At 38.7% G+C, this 21,339-nt stretch overlaps 1 protein-coding gene across 2 annotated transcripts in view; it reads left to right on the forward strand.

The window, feature by feature from the left end:
* LOC129775144 (uncharacterized) overlaps positions 1-21,339 on the forward strand; it is a 378,096-nt gene that overhangs the window by 120,248 nt on the left and 236,509 nt on the right. The window contains exon 2 of one of the 2 annotated variants that reach the window (XM_055779483.1): positions 19,473-20,459. In XM_055779483.1, the coding sequence (XP_055635458.1) occupies positions 20,379-20,459 (81 nt within the window). In that variant the 5' untranslated portion in view covers positions 19,473-20,378. The remainder of the gene's footprint in view (positions 1-19,472; positions 20,460-21,339) is intronic. The other variant, XM_055779484.1, reaches the window with a different exon arrangement.

Consider the following 21,339-nt stretch of genomic DNA (forward strand, 5'->3'; position numbering starts at 1 on the left):
GACTAGGTTTTCTCCCGGAGGTGCGTAGTTGTCATCTATCTTTTGACGTAGAACTACGTCTAACAGGAAAATATGTGGCCTTTTCTGATGCTTGGCTCGATACAATAGTGGGCATCGCATACTGATCACCTCCTGAAGAGAAACGAAACATTGCGTCGTAAGGCCCACATTTGTATGATTCTCCAGTGTGCGCCAGTATGCTTCAAATTAGCTGTGTCACTACGAAGTTATTAGTAATTTTTTTACCGGGAAGTAGCTCAAAGCAACATCCAAAAGGAAGAATGCGAAAAGAAGCAGGATAATCAAATTCAACATCAGCAACAGGAACGGTAGTAATGTAGCGAGACCAACAGAATCAACCAAAGCAGCAGTAATAACATTGTTTGTAGCAGCAGTAAACGAAAAAAATTTCCTTTGTATGCTTCGCTATCATGCTATCATTTTTATTTCACCGTTTACCAAGCAGAAGCAGTTAGTTTATCAGTTCTTTTCAGAACATTTTCCAGAAGAGTTTTCGCTGCTGTGAACAGTTCTCGTGCTATCGTGATGTAATTTTGTTCGGTTGAGGCACCATATCGTTCTTCATGCCGCCTGGTGGAGGGTGTTTTAGTATTATTGCATCACACGCACACAATCACATGTCAGCCTTTTCGATTGTATGCGTTTTTAATGATGATGGTGGAACAAGTTTAGGTTGCAATGTGTGTATCTAGGAGACACACGCTGTCATACCCAATAAGTTTCAAACTGGTGGAGTTTACGTTGCAATATCTCGTCTCTTCATAGTGTCCGTAGAAAGATCATTTTCATATAGAGCGATCGATTTACGGGCGCCTGATTTGCATAGGTACGTAAAAATTGAACAAATTTATGGGAGAACGGGAATGCATCCAAATTTTATCTACTACGGACTAGGAAAATTTGCCTGCAAACATTAGAACTTACTGCGATATTTGCAGAACTACAGTGAATTTTGTAAAGCACTATGAAAATCCTGTTTTTGTCACTTTTCTTAAATCGATGCAAAAAAATTAACTAATTTTTTTTTCGTCAAAGTAACAAATTATCCTTGTGCAGAATTTATTGGAGTTTTCAAAACTGCCTCTCGATTTGCGGTGCAATGGTTGTTTATTGAACTATTCATTATCAAAGACGAAGGGGTAATTTTTCATTCAAACTGAAATATCTCTGTGTGTGAAGGTCCTACAGGAACGTTGTTGGAACCAGTTTGTTGAGTTTGTTGGCAAAAAATTGTGTTAGTCCAGAATATTCTTGAAAAAATAAAGAAAATTTTTTCATTTCTTCCCGATATTGTTGCCCACTACACCTACACACACCAAGATAAAAATATGTACGTAATGTATTCTACTACCTTTAAAATGATGTGCCTTCCATCGATATGCGTTAATTTGTCACGAAGATACAGCATGTCAAAAATCACTTAAAATTCCCGACTTCGCACTCTGTTCCTCTAATTTTTTTGTCGAGTGTATTATCGGTTTCTTTCAGGTTATCCAAAAAAGTTCGATGCATTCGTAGGTGGTTGTGTGAATCTAAGTGTGTTTACGAGCTTATTGCTGATTTTTGTTCCGATCGATTATCATTATATGAAAAATGGCGCCAAAGTGCAATACAATCCGGATATGAAGAAAGTATTTTCCAGTGGTGCGAGTTGTGTTGTTCCGCACCCGTTGTGGTCATCACTGCCGCCACTATTACACAACCAATTCGGTTCGAAATTTCTGTTTCCGTTCTGCGAAAGGAGTTGCATAGCATAATTTGCGGATTATTTATAAATTTCTAGAAATCCTTTGAAGACCTGTCAATTTTATGAACGATTCAAATCGTGGATAAAAGTGTATTCTTTGAATAATTGGAGTATATGGAAAGGATTAGGTATTAAGTATTATATTAAAAAACAACAATTTTTGCTTACTGCAAGCCGAGTTAATTAAAACATCGTTTTGTCTTTTTCCAAAAAGTTTGGATTTTGTTTTCGTTATCATTGATGTTCTTCGTTTTTTGTTGTTTTCATGGCTTTGGTCTAGAGGGCGCTATATTTTTTTATATTTTTTTCTTGAAGGGTGAGGTTTTTCTCATATAACATATACAAAAATCAGAGATGTGTTTTTTATCGGTTTTGAGTTACGATTTTTCAAAGTTAACCGGTGCACAATGGTGAATCGCTGCCCATCAGACATAAAACAAAAATGGCGTCAGTTGTTTCGTAATATTTTTCTTTTCTTGATGTAATATTCCAAATTTGAGCGTAATATCATCAAATCTGATTTTTAATGACTTTTTTGGCACATCGTCGTTTTTTGATATTTTTTTTTGAAAGAAAGAACATTACTTTGAAATGCTCTGTAGCTATATTTTTTTTGTCGTCAAAGGAAAAGTTGTTCGGAAAACTATACAAAACAATTTTTTTTATCTCATTTGTTTATTGTATTAGGCCCATAACATTACAGCAATTCAGCTTTTACAGAGTCGAATTAATTCGTGTACATTTCTATCTCATGATAATTTTTTTGTATCAATCATCATGTGGCGGTAATCCCAGTCCATTACCGTTCACATTACGGTCTGCTGCATCGATAATTGGTACTATTGATAATAAAACAATGGAAGCCTCATATCCACTGTGTATGGTCCAATTGTGAATATTCGACAAATAGGAATATTCTTACGGCGAAAAAGGCGACATGTGTATCGATAAAATAGGAATATTTTACGTCGTAAAATACTGTACTGTGTAATAATTTGACATAGAATGGCTGTATAACTTTCCCTTCATCTCCAAATTCCAGCAAACCTAATAAATGTATATCAAAATTATAAAAATACCACCTAATCCTGCTGCAATAAGGAGAAAAACGTTGCACAACCCAAAGCTCAATATTTGTATGAAATAGATTATCCCGTTCAAAGCTAGTACTTCAAACAATGTTTTGAACATAACTTAGGGTTTCTGAGTAACCGACGATTCTAGAAATATCAGAACCGGATTAAGGGAATTGCAAAATTGGATGACGTAAATGTTAAACGGCATAAACACTTACAATCTGTTGTGAGCATGCAACCCAGCGAATCATTTGATAATCGAAAATAAAACGCGTTTGAAAGGCTTTTTCCTGCCGATATTTATTCCACCTATGAACTGTTGTGGTGAACCTGGGAATCAAAAAAATCACACTTTACAAGTGTCTAACAGCGCAAGTTAGAAATGTCACCCCTGGTCGATAATCTAATTATCGGCTTATTCCGGCAATCGTTCATGCGTACCCTCGGCTGTGATGTTGATCCTCAAAAATACGCACCTTTGTTTCCCATTTTTTGCTGGCCCTCGCCATTATAATAGTGTGTAACTAAAGTTGAGTCGCCGTCTAATGCATCAACGCACAAACCGTTGTCACGATTTTGTTGTTCATCGTGATTTGTATTTCGGTAATGAAATTCCAGAAGTATTATATACTATACAACTTAGATAAAAAAAATCCGGAAATCTTTCCGAACCATGAACTTCAACGAACTTGTGTCAATTTACGAGTTCAATTTTCTATATAGGGCTTGTAGGGCTTTCGTTCATTTTACTTTATTTCCTTTTGACTTAATAGTTCATGTTTCATTTTATCGAGTAAATATAAAAAAAGTCACAGGAGGGTTGTGTCCGAGACACGACCGCATAGTTGACGTAGAATTCCGTTAGGCTATCTGTTTATTTTGGATATGTTTGAAGAATTACATTGTTAAACTCTTTGATTATGATTTGGAGGCCCTGAAAAGGGCTGTTTGGTTGGTTGTTGGGTATTGTTTATTCACTCCACCATTGCTTACCGAGTGATGATGACAGAAGGATGGTAAACAGTCGTTAGATGGTGTGCATCAGATAACAGATACCGAAGTGGAACGAGATATGATGAAAACCGCCCTCTGTGATCCTAGACGAGATGCCTCCTGTGTTATGTATGGATGAAATAAAAAACCTGTAATATAATGTAATATAAGATAATCACCAATGTAATATAAGATAATTACCAAAACCGAAGGTAATTTTCTTTTATAATTTTTACTTTCTGAGTGTTTATTGAACCCAATGCGAATTTTAATTGAACTAACAACACTATATATATATACACTATGTATAATGTATAGCATATGGAAAATCACTTTTTCTAATATTTCTTCACTTTACCAATCTTTCTCGCAGTATAAACTTTCATTGGGTGAAAATGAACACAACAAAACAGACAGTTCAAACCAAACGACCAGTTCTCGAGCGGGAACACACCTTGGTTTTTATTTATGAAAATTGAAATAAATCATCATCATATCAAGTCAGTTTTAACACAACTACTACCATATACAATTTTACACTTGCACTTGCGCTAAATTTTTCACAATACACGATCGGTCATTGATATTAAATTTCACGAAGCAACCAACATTTAAGAATTAATCGTATTACTCACCTAACTTGCAATATAAAAATGCCACCGACTTGCATATATTTGAAATGCCAATATCCCCCGGGCACTTAGATTTTGATGTCTATGTAGGAGAACACATTTCGGTGGGAGTAAAAGCACCTTCTACTTTCATGTATTTGCAATGCCGATTTCTCCCAGGCAGCTTGGTTTTAATGTCTCTGTTGGGGAACACATTCCGGTGGGAGCAAAAGCTACCCCTACTTTTATGTATTTGCAATACTGATTTCCCTCAGGTAGCTTGGTTTTGATGTCTCTATTAGGGACCCGCCGCATGTGTCGTCAATTTCGACCAATCAGAAGTGGGTATTTCCGTTAGGATAGGGGTTAAGATTTTTCAATTGTTCGATAGTCAGTTTCATGACATATATTATTTTCTTTAATACAAAAAATTGTTATGGAGTGCCGAAATCGATTGACGCAAAAGTTTCATCAATCCATCATGAAATTACTGAGCAATAAGCGTTTGAAATTGGACAGTTTTCACGATGTGCTCGATTATCGATTTTAAATTTGTACCCCAATATGTTCCCGAAAGACGTAATCCTACGTCAAAAAATTGTGTATCTCTGTGAAAAATACTCATTAATATCAAAAACTAGCTGACCCGGCAAACTTCGTTCCGTCCAAAATTTGTTTTTTGTTATCAATACTTTCAAACATTCACGTTTTCTTACTACACTCGACAAAAAAATTAGAGGAACAGAATGTGAAGTCGGATATTTCAAGTGATTTTTGACATGCTGTATCCTCGTGAAAAATCAACGCATATCGATGGGATGCGCATCATTTGGAAGCTACAACTTTCAGGTATTATAATATTTTACGTACATATTTTTATCTTGATGTGTGTAGGTGTAGCGGGCAACAATATCGGGAAGAAATGGAAAATCGATTTTCTTTATTTTTTCAAGAATATTCTGGACTAACCCAACTTTTTGCCAACCAACTCAACAGCAAATCCAATTAACCTTATCAATCAGTTTTTATTTGGTTCCAAGAACGTTCCTGTAGGACCTTCCTACACAGAGAATTTCAGTTTGAATGAAAAATTACCCCTTCGTGTTTGTCGATGAATAATTCAATAAACAACCATTGCACCGCAAATCAAAAGGAAGTTTTGAAAACTCCAATAAATTCTGCAGAAGGATAATTTATTACTTTGAGGAAAAAAAATTATTTAATTGTTTTGCATCGATTTCAAAAAAGTGCCAAAAACAGGATTTTTATAATGTTTTACAAAATCTACTGTAGTTGTGCAAATATCACAGTTAGTTCCAATGTTTGCAGGCAAATTTTAGGCCTAGTGTATTCCCTAAACATTCGTGAATGTTTCATATTGATACGTTAAGCCGTTTTTTCTAGCCGATTTTTCAAAGTTTGGAGTAAATTAGAGGAGCATTTAATCGCAATCGTATCAGAAGTACAAAATCCAACGCGGAATTAAATTTTCCGAATTTTCCCTTTTTCCTTCAGAGTTTTCCGAAAATTTTCAATTGCCATGTTTGGTTGGAATATATTTGGTTGAAATATGTGTAATATTTTTATGGGACCCCCTCTCCATTCCAGAGGAGGGAGGGGTGCCATACCATCATAGAAACATTTCTCATACTGAAAAACCCTCACATCCCAAATTGTGCTTGAGTAGTTCTCGAGTTATGCCGAAGTTGCGAACCAGCCCCTCCCCCTCAGACAGGTGGAAGGAGTGTTGAACCCCTTTAGAAATGTTTGTTTGTTGCCCCCTAAAACCTCCACATGCCAAATTTGGTTCAGTTTGCTTGATTAGTTCTTGAATTATGCAGAAATGTATGCTTCATTTGTATGGCATTCCCCCTCCCCTCTCCCTCAGAGAGAGGGGAGGAGTGTCTATCCACCATGGAAACGTCCATAAGAATCAGACAGACAGACAGACAGACAGAAATCCATTTTTATGTATATAGATTATTATTGTACAATATTCGTGTACTTAATTTCATTATGGAACAGTAATAGATATTTTAAGGTCAAACGTATCCCTTTTTTTCTCAATTCAAACGATTTTTTTTCACATTAATACGTCCCGATCAACCTAATCTGACAAAAGATATCTACAAACGCGTTTATCTTATTAATTACGCACCACGCAAGTATCAACTTGCGTGTCAAAGCGCCGCCGATCGGTTTGATAATAGCAATTAACGCTGGCAATAAACAATTTTATAGAAACTTTATGATGCGGATCATTATTATTTTATATTACATCAGCTCCAGATACCGGTATCTCACTCTCGCCCAGCCAAGAACGGCTCACCGAGATGGCAGCGAAACATAAAACTTTAAACCGAGAATAAATAGAGAAATAATACATTCAATTGCTGAGTTGAGTTGAGTGTAGATATAGCTGGAAACAGTTCGGTTCAGTGACCTACAGAGGAAAAAATAATAAATACGATATACTGCTGCGCAGAGAGAATCACATCATTTCGCGTGAGTTTCTTGGCTGCTGAACTGGGTCATTGATCCGCGAAGAAGTGTTCGCGCTTCGGCCATTTCCGCCACCCTCGTTCTCGCCTCTCGCATCGGCGATAAGAATGTCCGGAGTTCGCTTTCTTCTAGAAAAGTAATTTTTTTAGCACTTCCGCTCGAATTATGACGCTCCCCGGAGGTAAGGGGTGAAACGAAGGAAAACAGTAACAGCTGTTCGATTAGTAATTCAATTAGGTAAGAATTTTTATTATTGTATTTTGTTGCGTTCCCCGCCCCGTGGTGTTCGATATTATTGTGAGTTTTTTTTGTCTTTTTTGGGATGGTCCCGTTTCGTTCAACATTTGATCGACGGTTCTTCGCGCGAGACGTCGTTTTGTGATGTTTCTGCTGGATAAGATTTTCCTCTAATACGACATCGCACACTCATTCTATGTGGAATAGCTCGATACACATAAACTACACGGAAGCGCGCATTCCAACAGCAAAGTAAGCATAAAATGAGCATGGGAAATAATGTTGTCGTCAAATGTAGAAAATACACGCGTGGTTGAACCGCGTGCGTATACGACGAAGGAGGTCGACGGTCTCCGGCGGTACGACATGACACTTGGTTGGTGAAATTTATAATTATCCTAACATCTAACACTCCGGTGTCACATACATTGGATTGGGTGCTATATTTTTCTAATCCTCTACCCGATGGTACCGAGAATTGCTAGTGCTGTGCATTCCGACAGATTTTATCCTGCCTCGTTGTTTATGGGAGGGAGTCGCGCTAATCCTTTCGGTGCTTCGGAATTCTCTTCGGGGACGATCGAGATCAAAGATGCCAGATTTGTTCTCCTGTAACTATGTATACTGTTTGGATTCCTACGGAAAGTAACGAAACTTTGTGGGATTTTGGAAAAATCAGTTAATATGTTACACGAACTTAAACAAGACTCAGAATGAAATCATAATGGTTAGAATGAGGTTAGAAAATTTATAATATGTTGGTTTTAAATCCGCTGAAATATTTATAGACTCCACTTTCATTGATCAAAGTGAAATAATTTTTTATTGAAACTCAAACGATACTTAAATTTTTCATTATACTACATGGATGATTTTTTTCAATAGATTGACAGTAAAGTTAAAGTTCGAATCAAAATTTGTCTAAGGTTTATTTCATATACATTATATACATTACAGTTCTCTAGCCTCTAGCATGCTATTGACAGAATTTGTGATGTTACTCATTTTCCCATTCATTTCGTCATGCTTGCCGTCAGTAACGAGCAACTAATGTAGCGGCTAGGTACAATTTTATATACCACTGCGAGTCGCTCGCTCCATATGCAAATGCAGTGCACGCTCTACAGACACTGAAGAGAAAAAAAATTACAACTTAACCTCCACCCTTTTGCGCCCTACTGGAATGGCCGTGGTATGAAATATGGAAGGCATTAAAAAAAGGGTGGGCTATATCTATGATATAACCGCAAGGTTGACGTGGGACTACCGTTGGCTTAAAAATCATTTGTCTATAATGATTAAATTATTGATTGATTGAAACAATTTTCGAATTCGATTGCATTCAACATATTTGCTGTATAAATAAAGAGTTTGAACAAACTCTATGTAATGTGAGGCACCTTGCTTTTGATGGCTGTGTTGGGGAAGCCGTAAATCGGGCCAATCAAAACGGGGCAGTTAGGGCGTTTAGATAGCGCTCGACATTTTACAGCTTGCTTATTCCAGGAAAAATAACATTTTATTGATTGTGATAGATGCGTAGAATTATTTCCTATCAATCAAAGTTTTCTCGCATATTTGTCTACCAAAAGCTTTAAGCATTTCAATTTAGCAATATAACGGGTTTTTTATAAGCACAATATTATTGTTTCATCAAATGTGGTGAGATCTCCTCACTGAATCAATCAAGCTTGAATACGGGTTTAAAAATTCATGGTCAGACTGTTATGCCTAGAGTATCAACATGGGACAATTGAACTTGATGTTGTTTTTTGATATACTGGAAACAAACAATATTTTTTTTGTGTTTTTCCGAAAGATTATGCATAAAAACATCGTTTTATGAAGAAATGAGTGATCTGCAACACCTTCGCCGAATGTAAATCTCATTGTTACTAGACATTCGCTAACAAGGTGTACACGTGTTCTGTTAAGTTTTCCTTATTTGTGTGAGAATTAGTTCGTTCTTCCAAACCAGAAACGAGTGCATTAGTCCTGCTGAAAGTGTGTCATAAAATTCTTGAACTTCAACCGATTTATTCGATATGGATCTACAAAAAATACATGGTGGGACAGTTATGAATAGCATATATGGGACAATATGGGACAATTGAGCTTGATGTTTGTTTTTTAAAAGCTGGGAACAAACTATAATTTTTTTTTGTGGTTTTCCGTAAGATTATGCATAAAAACAACGTTTTATGAAGAAAAGTGAAAATCTTCAAAAAGTAGCATGGGACAACAATGCTTAGAACGGCAGTATATATTTCGGTTAGACGTAGCTCCATTTCAAAAAATCATCTGGCAGGGGTATATTCTTCCTTGTTCTGTTCTTCGTCGTTCTCTTCGGAATCGGATCATACTTTGTTTTTAAAGGCAATAAAAACAGCATACACTGGAAATTGTGTTAAATTTCTTAGATTTTACCGGATTCAATGGTTTCTTATTTCCGCAAGAATCATACGGACCCGTAGATGTGGCATCTCTCACAAGAAACATTGCGAAAAATATTGGAGTGTTAGCGCGATTTGTACACGCTCCAAACATTTCTACCGTTACCAACTTTCCTAGGATGTTGTGTGAAGTGAAAAGAATGTTTTATCCATCTGCTGTTTCAAACTGTTAATAAATTGCAATACTGCGAAACGATTAGTTTTGCTGGAAACTGGAAAAAAGATTGCCTGGAGTTAGTCCGAAGAAAAAACACATACCGACTGCAATAGTTTTTCATAGCAACCTAGGTATCGACGAGAAAATTTTCTGCATCTCAAGTTTCTGTGACTTTCTTCTGATGTGCTAATTTGCTTTGCATACTTCGCGTGCGGGATCATTTTTCTTCTTGCACTTGGGTATTGACTTTTCGCCCGTTTCGTCGAAGAGGCAAAAGAGGTTGTGTGCTATATGGGGTTTCCTGTTGGCGAAACAACATTGGCAGTAGGAGCACAGACCACATTAGGGGGGGATTCACTTAATGAATGTGTATTCAAATGGAATCCGGTGAAAAAATGTGGTAATCAAAAAGTATAATGTCAATACACCATGGGATGCTTGCGATTTATAGATAACATCAGGATCGTCGGTATAAACAAAGAAATGCAAATCGAACCCAATCTGTATACAAAAATATATGCGAATTTTTGCCTTCGAAAAATCCAGAGCGCATTTATAGCGGCTAGGGGACACAGAAAACGAAACCTGTTTTAGTGCCAAAATACCTTGTTTTTGTGATTCCAACAAGGTTTCGTTTCCGCCAAGCGATGTGGGTCCCGCAATCCAAACTCGCTTCCAAGGATGGCACCATTTCGTGGACAACATTTCCCCTCCCGCAATCGAGCGCGCCACCGATAACGATCCAGTGCGAGCGAGCGTTCGTCTGCTAGGGGATTGGATTTTGCGCTAGCGGACAATTTTTCGCGCTATTAAGGTCATAAATTTGTCATGAAATGAGTCGTGATAATCGCATTGCGCTTAACACCGGGTCGTACTGAGAGGACGACACCCTCGTCGTGGGGGCCTCAATTTATCTTTCGATGATGAAGCGGAATCTTTTACCGGCAAGATGTAAGTCTTTTTTTTTCGAGGTTGTAATAACGTTATGGCATATTTTTTATATTTCATCTTGAGCTTGAGCTGTTGGGAAATCATGGCGTTCGCTTTCCAACAGATAGTGGAGCGTATAATTGTTTGATACTTGCAATAGTTGAGATCGGTGAAAAACATCGATTTATTCGTATATATTCTTACAGCCGACATGAGCATTACGTTTTTAAGTTGTGTTGCAATTTTTATTTGAGTTTTTTCTCAATTTAATTTCGACTCATAGTTACTGTTTTATGGAAATACTAATAAGTTTGGACGCTTATTTACAATCTCTCATTGTTTATCGTTTATTGAATAATGAAATCAATCAATCACAATGAGGAACGAAATTTTTGAAATTTTGAGATGGATGACGGAAAGAAAATTGATGCTTGAAAATTTTTTTTTTATCCAAAATATATATTTCATTAAGGCATATGTGGCGTTAGCCTGACGGGGCCGGGAGTCCAATATTTTGACAATTTTTGTCTTACAACTATGTTAGTAATATGTAACCGATTACTCGAGGTTAGTATTACAAGTGTTCTCATAATTGGTATGTTGCAGTCTTCGATGCTCTGTACGTGTGCCCGACACGGGATACTTCCTATTGGGATGCAGCTGACCATTAATCAGCAACGCCCCCCTAGTCTGTACCCCATATCTAGCGTGGTGCGTCTTTCTCGACTCGAGGAATCCAGGATAGAATGGTCACTAGCCGGCGCAATCATCAGCTCGTGTAGAGTTGTCATGAGCGGTACAACCTTTGGCTCTTGTTGAATGATCAGTGGACTGCACAACCTTCGGCCCGTGTATCTGTAAAGAGTGTGTGTATGTATTGCCGCGACTAAGTAAATGTTTATCGATCGGATAGGAGGGATATGAAACGGGGACACAACGAAGGAAACATGCTTGAAATGCTGTCATCAATTTGTTTTGACGTGGGACTGCGTCTAACTGGAGTAAATGGGGGTGAAATGAAAGCCTAAACACAGAACATGCAGGAAAAAATTAAAATCTTCGAATGCTTATAACTCGAACATGGAAAGATGTTTGCATCAATTGATAGGGAATATTTCTACGCGTTTATCATAATTAATAAAATGTTATTTTGCATGGATAAACAATTGAATAACTGTAAAATGTCAAGCGTTTTCTAAACGCCCTAACTGCCACGTTTTGATTGGCCCGATTTACAGTTTCCCCAACAAAAACTTCAAAATCAATGTGGCTGGGGGAATCTGCTTTGCAAATACTTGCAAGTAGGGGCTATTTTTGTTCCCACCAAAATGTGTTTTTTCTAACACGGACTTCAAAATCAATGAGCCTGAGTTCCCACCGAAATGTGTTTTCCAAAGATGGATTTGCGAGTACTTTTGTTCTCGCTTGTCTTTGTGCAGATCGGAAAATGTTTCCCTAAAACGTACTTCTGAACTGAGAACCCTGGGAAAATCGTCATTTCAGATACAAGAGGTGAACAAACTTTAGCGATTCGAGAACTCCGCAAACAAGAGAGTTGCAATAATTTCAGAGGGAAATGTAAATTACAATGATCGTTTAACAATTCTTCCGTTCACATATTTTCATAGTCCCAGACATCATATCAAATGTAAATGTAAAGGTCATCAAATTTACTTATAACGGAGAACATAATCTATTACAATGCATGCATACATGGCAACTGTTCAAACTTTTTACTTACAAAGCAAATATGTTTAATTCGGAAATTGTTTCATTCAATCGATAATTTAATCAATGCAATATAAATGCTCTCTAAGATAACGGTTGTCCCACGTCAACCTTGCGGTTATATCAAAGATATAACCTAACTATTTTTTTTCATTAATTTGGACTTCGACCATTTTCGGGAGTTGTAATGTACAAACAAATCTTGGAATTTCTGTTTCGGTTGGTATGCAAATCATCAAAAACCATTCGCATCAAAACTAGTCATTGAACTATTTCACAAAAACGTGTCATGTTTTTATGAAATAATTTTAACGTTAACAACTATTTTTGTTGTGCACGGATTTTGATGATTTACATACCTATCGCATGAGAAATTCTATATGATTTGCTCGATATGCTATAAACTACAACTCCCTGATCCGTCAATACGTTTAGATTGACGAACATTGGAGGCATTAACATTTTCTCATACATTTGTTTTGTGTGTTTCTGACCAGGTGCCCATCGTGTCGTCAATAACTAATGTAATAATGAAGCAAAGTTTATCAAACACAGTACATGCTCTACGGACACTGAACAGAATGGAGATATTGCAACGGTCGAGAGTATGAAAGCAAACACGATAAACATACCACCTACTGCTCGATCCCCGAAAATTTTGGAATCAGCGGTAATGGGAATGTCGCGGAAATTTCAATTAATCAGTCTTTCACCAGCTAACGCGTCTTTCCTAATGCAGATGTCACATGCAACGGTTAGGAAGGATGGTATATTGATATTACACACTGTTCAGTTCCTGGAGAAAAGTTAAACATTGCGTTGCAAACTCCGCTCCTGTGTAATTCTTACCCTGTACCAAGCAGAAGAAGTTCATCGGTTCTTTTCAGCTCTATTTTTTCAAAAGAGGTTCCGCTTCGAACAAGTTCAAGTGTTCTGATGCACGTTTCCATCGGAGAACCGTACTATTGATCCAACACAGAAACACGGCTGCAGAGTGCTTCTGCATTTTTGCATCACACGCACACATTGTTGTTTCCGTACGTTGCCAATTCACCAGCCATTCAGTCACTGAATGGCAGCGGCGGCGAGATTCCCGAATGTCTCTGCTCAAGACCGATCATAAGAGTCTAGCGTAGGTTTTTCGAAAGAGCCTCCAAGAAAATGTTATGAATGATTTTGTTTTGTCCTATTTCTCCAAGGTGGAACTTGATGGAATGATACAGAGCCTCGGTTTTCATGTCGTCTGGTGGAGACCACTTGTGTATTTTTGCATCACACGCACACATTGTTGTTCGTTTTTATACGTTGCCAAAAGTAGATTGAAACGGTTATCGTTATGTTTTATTTATTATAAATGTGGAACAAACAAGAACAAACATATAATCACTTATGGCCGTGTGTATGTCAACTGGAAAAAGACTGCCACGATAACTGTTATAGCTATAACGCCAAGAAGAAAAAAATCGAGGCTTGTTCATTATACTCGTGGTCGTCGTATTATTTTATGAGGGAAAGAATGAATCATAAATTAACTATCTTCAGCAGATTCTACAAAACCACGGCTCTTTCCACACCACTTTCTATCGAAGAGTTGTTCCAAAAACTCTTTATAGCATTCCACGACAAAACCCGAAGTGATAAACAAGCGGATTGAATGAAATAATTTCGTATTCCTACGTCAAAAATGCGGATAACCTTAAAAAAATAGAACTGAGAGTTCTGACATTTGAACTCACCATCGTAACGTACAGACCCCAAAAAAAAACTACAAAATCAAGAATACAAAGCTGGGTGTACTCAAGATGACGTCCTCGTTCGATAAATTGAATGAATCACGTGTTTTCCGGTATGGCTATCATTGCGAGCGATTGTTCTGTGATCGACAGCCAGAATGCGTCAGAAAACGCGCTCTCGGCCCATCAAATCATCTGGAAACATTGATGCTTCCTTTCTTCCATCTTTTTTATTCTTTCTTCTATATTTGCGTCATTTTTACCAGTTCCTAGTAATGACTTCTGAATGACAAGGTCTTGAATATGCGCGACCACAATGCGAAGAAATTTATGATCACTCGGCAAAGGGAGCCACTTTTCAATCGAATGTTAGTCCTTCCTTAGTATTAGATAGGTTCAGATTCAAGCTTTAAATTCATTGTATATATTCAGTTTGCAGATTCAGCTACTAGATCCAGAGTTATATTCAGATTCTAGATTCGGACTCCACGCTAAGATTCCTGATTCCAGATTTAGATTCAAAACCCAAAACAAAGATTTCAAATTTCAGATTCAGATTCAAATCCCAAATTCATATCCAGATTTCAAATTCAGATTCTCAATTCAGTCCAGATTCCAAATTTATATTCCAGAATACAGATTCAGTTTCCAGATCCAGATTTCAGATTGCGATTCCAGATTCAGATTCCTGATTCAATTTCAGATTCCAGACTTAGTTTTCGTTCCCAAACAGAATATAGAAACTAAAGGGTGTGTCACATCAAATTGCATCACGGAAAAAACGCTGTAGAAATTTAATTTTTAGGAATTATATCTTCAGCTTTCGCTTATAATCAGATAAGAGTTGATAGATCACGTTGGTCATGCTTCACTGTCAACTTTTCGTAAATTTGGAAAAATGTCGTCGAACGAAAAAGAGCGTCGTGAATTAATCCTGTGCACTCATTTCGAGAATCCGGAGTTGTCACATCGGGACATCGGTAAGATGCTGGGAATCGTCCAATCCACGATCAGCAGAGTACTAAAACGATACTTCGAGAACCTAGCCATCGACCGGAAGGTGAAGAACGGCAAAAATGGATGCTCCGTCAGTGAAAAAGATCACAAGCGCGTAGTTAAGCAGTTTAGACGTGATCCGAGAAGTTCGGTCCGGGATGTCGCCAATAAGCTGAATTTGTCAAGTTCATTCGTCCAGCGGACCAAGCAGCGGGAGGGCCTGCGTACATACAAGGTTCAGAAGGCTCCTAACCGCGACGAAAGGCAAAACATGGTGAGGAAGACGCGAGCCCGGAAGCTGTACACCGAAATGCTGACGAAGCCGCATTGCCTGGTAATGGACGACGAAACTTACGTCAAAACGGACTTTCGTCAGCTGCCGGGCCTGTTGTTCTTCTCCGCAGAGGACAAATTCAGCGTTCCGGAGGAGATTCGCAAGCAGAAACTATCCAAGTTTGCCAAAAAGTACATGGTGTGGCAAGCGATCTGCTCTTGCGGAAAGCGGAGCGCCCTCTTCGTGATGACCGGCACGGTAAACGGGCAAGTTTACCTTAAGGAGTGCCTACAGAAGCGCTTACTACCACTTGAAGCAGCACGAGGGCCCGACCATCTTCTGGCCGGATCTCGCTTCGTGCCACTATTCAAAGCACGTGTTGGAGTCGTACGAAGTCAACGGGGTCACCTTCGTGCCAAAGGAAATGAACCCGCCCAACGCGCCGGAGCTTCGCCCAATAGAGAAATATTGGGCGATTATGAAGCAGGCCCTCCGGAAGAACCCAAAAGTTGTCAAATCGGAGGCGGACTTCAAGAGAAAATGGATTTCTGTTCAAAAAAAAAACTACAACCTGACGTTGTACAGAACCTTATGGACGGGGTAAAGAGGAAGGTGCGAGCATACGGGCTTGGGCTCGAAGTATGAATAAAAAGAAAATGCCAAAAGTTGTTTAATAGTTTTTATTTTATTGTCTAAAATTTTCAAAAGGATCGGTCTACTGGGCGAATTTCTACAGCGTTTTTTCCGTGATGCAATTTGATGTGACACACCCTTTATTAGACTTACTGATGAAAACTCACTTCCCGGGATCTACATCGGTTGACATGAAATGCTCTCGAAGGTATTCTCAAAGTGCAAAGGATGTCGCAAAGATAGTTGCTGGAATGGTTTTCACGAGGGTCAGAGTAGAAAGCGCGGTGAGATCCTTTCAACCATACAAATCCGCAGGTGCAGATGGAATTTTTCCAGCCCTGATTCAAAAAGGAGAATCTAAGCTGATTCCATCTCTAATCGAGATTTTTAAGGCAAGTCTGATACTAGAGCACATTCCTTCCACATGGAGACTCGTTAAAGTGGTCTTCATTCCAAAAGCTGGGAAACGTGATAAATCACTCCCATAATCATTCAGACCAATTAGTTTATTATCAATACTGCTGAAAACTATGGAAAAAGTATTATATGAATACATAAAGTCTGTATTCATGTCCAAATGCCCTTTATCTAAATACCAGTTTGCCTATCAATCAGGCAAATCCACAGTCACAGCGTTACACACGCTTGTGACTAAAATTGAAAAATCTCTTTCGTCAAAAGAAACTGCATTATGTGCGTTTCTTGATATCGAAGGGGCTTTTGACAATGCTTCTTATGTATCAATGGCACAGGCTATGAGAAGAAGACATTTCGATAACTGCATAGTCGAATGGATCGAAGGCATGCTCACAAATAGACAAATCACCTCGGAGCTGGGTGGGTCGTCGACATCTGTGATTGCAACGAAAGGTTGCCCACAAGGAGGGGCTCTATCACCTCTACTTTGGTCACTGGTGGACCTTCTGATTAGTTTGGGGTGAATGGTTTCGAAACCGTGGGTTTTGCTGATGATTTAGTCATAATGGTACGTGGCAAATTCGACGATGTGATATCGAGCAGGATGCAGATGGCCTTAAACCTTACACAATTATGGTGTATCAAAGAAGGTCTGAGCATAAATCCCTCAAAAACAACCATTGTTCCTTTCACCAAAAAGAAGAAACTGCATCTGCAGACTCTAAATCTTGGAGGAGAGGAAATAAAATTCAGCGTTTCAGTGAAATATCTAGGCATAATCCTAGACGCTAAACTAAACTGGAACGCACACTTAGATGCAATTATCAGTAAGGCCAACATTGCCCTATGGGCATGTTCTAAAATGATAGGCAGAACATGGGGCCTTAAACCAAAAATGGTTATGTGGGTCTATACAGCAATTGTGCGGCCTAGGATAACCTATGCCTCATTAGTATGGTGGTCAAAGACTAAGGAGACTGTAGCTACAAAAAAGCTAAACAAACTCCAACGACTGGCATGCGTTGCTGTAACAGGAGCAATGCGAAGCACACCCTCAAAGGCATTGGAGGCTATCCTTCACTTGTTACCTTTGGGTCAACATGTTCAGCTGGAGGCTAATAGAAGCGCTCTAAAGCTAAAAAGATATAAGAAAATATTAGACGGGAACAAAACTGGTCACTTGAGCATCCTGAATCTCTTACCCGTTGGACCAACCTCAGAGATGTACAGCGATTGGATGGAACCAAGGACCAATTATGACATTCCATACAGAGTGATCGAACTTTCTCGTTCAGTATGGGATGAGGGTGGTCCCGATGTTCGTAATGGTTCAATCCTGTGCTATACCGATGGGTCGAAAATGGGTAACAGAACAGGTGCTGGAGTGTATGGTCCCAGAATAAAAATTTCTGTAGCTATGGGGAACTGGCCAACAGTTTTCTAGGCAGAAGAAGCTGCAATAATAGAATGTATAAATGTCTGCCTTAAAAGAAATTATAGACATGCTAACATTTGCATCTTCTCAGACAGTCAAGCAGCACTTTAAGCCCTCAATGCTTTCAAGTGCTATTCAAAAATTGTCTGGGAATGCATTTGCCATTTACGACAACTGTGTCAGAGAAGTTCGGTACAACTGTACTGGATTCCTGGCCATTGCGGTATAGAGGGAAATGAACAAGCAGATGAACTCGCAAGACGCGGCTCAAGCTCACCCTTCACTGGTCCAGAACCATTCTGTGGAATTTCTGAATGTGTGTTGAAGAGTGAGCTGAAGAAATGGGAAGACCGGGAAGTAATGGCCAACTGGATGACTGTACAACTCAACCAGTCAAAAAAATTTATCACGCCGAGTATTAAAATTGCTCAACAATTGCTGAGTCTTAATAAGAAAGACTTCAGCACATGCACTGGTCTTATAACAGGACACTGTCCGAGTAAATACCATCTCAAAAACATAGGTTTAGTGCAAGATGATATTTGTCGCTTTTGTAATGCCGAATGCGAAACCTCGGAACATTTGCTCTGCAAATGCGGAGCACTAACAAGACGCAGACTTCAACACCTTGATAAGGCTATTCTGGAGCCCAAGGAAATTTGGTCTGTGTCGCCGATCAGGACTATAAATTTTATCAAACAGATTATTCCTGATTGGCACCTATCTCGCTATAGCTTTCAGTCTACTTCTTCATCAATAAGCAGTAGATAAGCTTGAAGCGTAGTACAAAAAATGGGGCATGCCACAATAGTTCAAACTAATGGACGCAGTGGTTCACACCCAACAAGGGAAAAGAAAAACAGCCATATGTAGAGGTTTTGCTCGACGTGTAGACTGAAAGCGAAATCGATTGCATCTTGTTAATAAAAGATCCAATTTTGACCCTTTTTTTCTAATTGGTTTGTTGGGAAAGGTTCGTACTACACACATCAATCGGCGTCATCTGTAGAAAGCGATTTGTTTGATCAGATGAAAATGTTGGTCATACTCTTCGAAATAATTTCAAATATACAAAAAATGACCAAAAAATTAAATGATAATCAAAATCGAACTGTTTTCATCAATCGATCGAAAAATTCATTCCATTGATGAAATCCTCAAAAATTCGAAGTCAATTCATAAAATTTAATCATAATTCAACGGCAAATATTTCGCCTCTTTTTTCGTATGTAAACACAGCCACCGTACCATTTTTTTGCATCGTGTTTGTTCAGGACCAGCCTCTAATGGCATGTCAACATCACCTCCCATCATTTCCCATGAACCCTACGTAAATATCCTATCAGAAAAAATTCAGATCGTTTCTCAAGATTTGTGTCTTCTCCTTGTGGGCCGGAAATTAGACTCACTTTTGATGAAAGGCCATCGACTCGCAATCGAACACAACGCGTTTTGCTTGCGCGCGACCGCCCGAAATATTTATATTGAATAACAGCAATTCTGTTTTCCTCTGTTTCCTTCCTTTTCAGAATCTATAGCGCCAATGAGGTGAGGAGGAGGATAGCCACGCCACGATAGTGCGGAGAAGTAAAGGTGGAGGAGGTCGGTGAGCAACAGCAGCAGCAGTAAACCTGACGTTGTCATTCTCAGCAAGAGCAAGAAGATATAATTTCGGTGTTGCGCCGTCTGAGGTTCTTGATAGTCAAGCTGCGACCCCTGCCGAAGACGATAACTCTCGTTCGTCGGACACAGGTTTACAGATACGACGTTTGAAAAAGTTTAAAACAGAGCTTGGTACTAATGGCAAAAATCGGCAAAATTTGGGAAAGGTGACAGCGCGCGCACCCTTTGTCTGTCTGTCACAGTGCCGTGAATGTTTGTTGTTTTGATTAAGTGGAAGGAAATGTGTAAATAGAACAAAAGGGTCGGTGATAACATTTGCGTGTTCGGTGGATCACCCACGTGTACTGTAGTGAATCCGTCAGAATGGCTCTCGACGAGGTGTTATACCACACATTAAATTCACATTTTTAGCAGCTAAGAGAAAAAGTTGCAACAGCATAGCTACTAACGGAAAGCAAAAACACGCAAAATAACCGGCGGAATCAATTAGCTTGAGCGGTAATAATCCACTTTGTTGTTTGCAGTAGTAGTAGTAGTAGTAGTAGTAGTATGTGTGTATGTTTTGATGGCACTGAGTAGCTGCTGGTATAGCGAGTTGTGAAAGAGAGAAGAGTGTTGCGCACACACGTGGTTTCAAGAAAGAGAAAAAAGCAAGAAAGAGTGCCAAAAGTGAATCGATAAATCGTCACAGAACCCGTTGAGTGAATGAAGTGAGGTCCATCCGGAACCAAACGCGAGAGTGGTGAATAAGTTAAACCTCAGGCCCAAGGTGAATATTTTCCGACATCACAACAAAAGCTAAGCTGACAACGATGAATCCATACGCTGAGCATAACGTTATCCGAGCGCCATCTTTGAAGCGCGGAAAGAACGACGAGGGACTTAATAATCGGGTAAGTGGCGAGTCATGGATGTTGCTGTGGGTTGCGAACTTTTGTGGGTAATGAGTTGAATTTGTTTTATTCACCACATGTGAGTTCGTTTTGAAAATTAAAGTAGTGGTGTTCGGTTTTGAAATTAATCGATTTCTTTATTTTAAAATATTGTTCAACTATTAATTGCTTCGATTGATCGCCTAAAAAAATTGGTTAGTCGATTGGTTCAATAAAATGTATGTATTTTTAAGAATTAGAATGTCTAAAAATGACTAATGAATGAATGAATGACTGATTATCATTTTCAATAATTGCGCAATTTTTAAAGGCGAGTATACTTCAACGACCTTGATCTTTCCACCGGTCTTACTAACAAGCGCAAGCTGATCCGTTGTGGTATACTCTTGTTTGTTATGTTATGCGATGTCTGTTCTTTACATGAATATGAATATAGGAGATAGTCGCTCTAGGACATAACCTTTTCCTAGGAAGAGGTATTATTTCCTTCAAGAAGCCTCTCAACTTTCTTGGTTCAACAGACCACATTTTGTTTGGTTTGACTCTTTCCAAAAATCTGCAGTCTTTACTGAATCAATTGACTTCAGTCCGTCAGTTCATCTGTCTTTTCGAGGTGATACTACCGGACAGTGTCCAGTCACTATACTATTTAACGTACTCAAATCTGCTTTATTGAAATTAAGTAGTCTGCGTGCGATTCTGAATAGTTTCGGTTGCCTTAGTGTCGATAAAGCCCTCCAGTTTTCATTAATCACCGTTATTTACCACGTTATGAGTTCCGATTACAAACAGGATGAAGTTTCTGGAACGATCACGCTGCTGATCGTTCCAGAAACTTCATCAGGTTTTCCGAAACGTGAGAAATTATGGAAAGAAAAGG

The sequence above is a fragment of the Toxorhynchites rutilus genome, chromosome 3 (genome assembly GCF_029784135.1).
Source record: "Toxorhynchites rutilus septentrionalis strain SRP chromosome 3, ASM2978413v1, whole genome shotgun sequence".
In the NCBI taxonomy this organism is placed as follows: domain Eukaryota; kingdom Metazoa; phylum Arthropoda; class Insecta; order Diptera; family Culicidae; genus Toxorhynchites; species Toxorhynchites rutilus.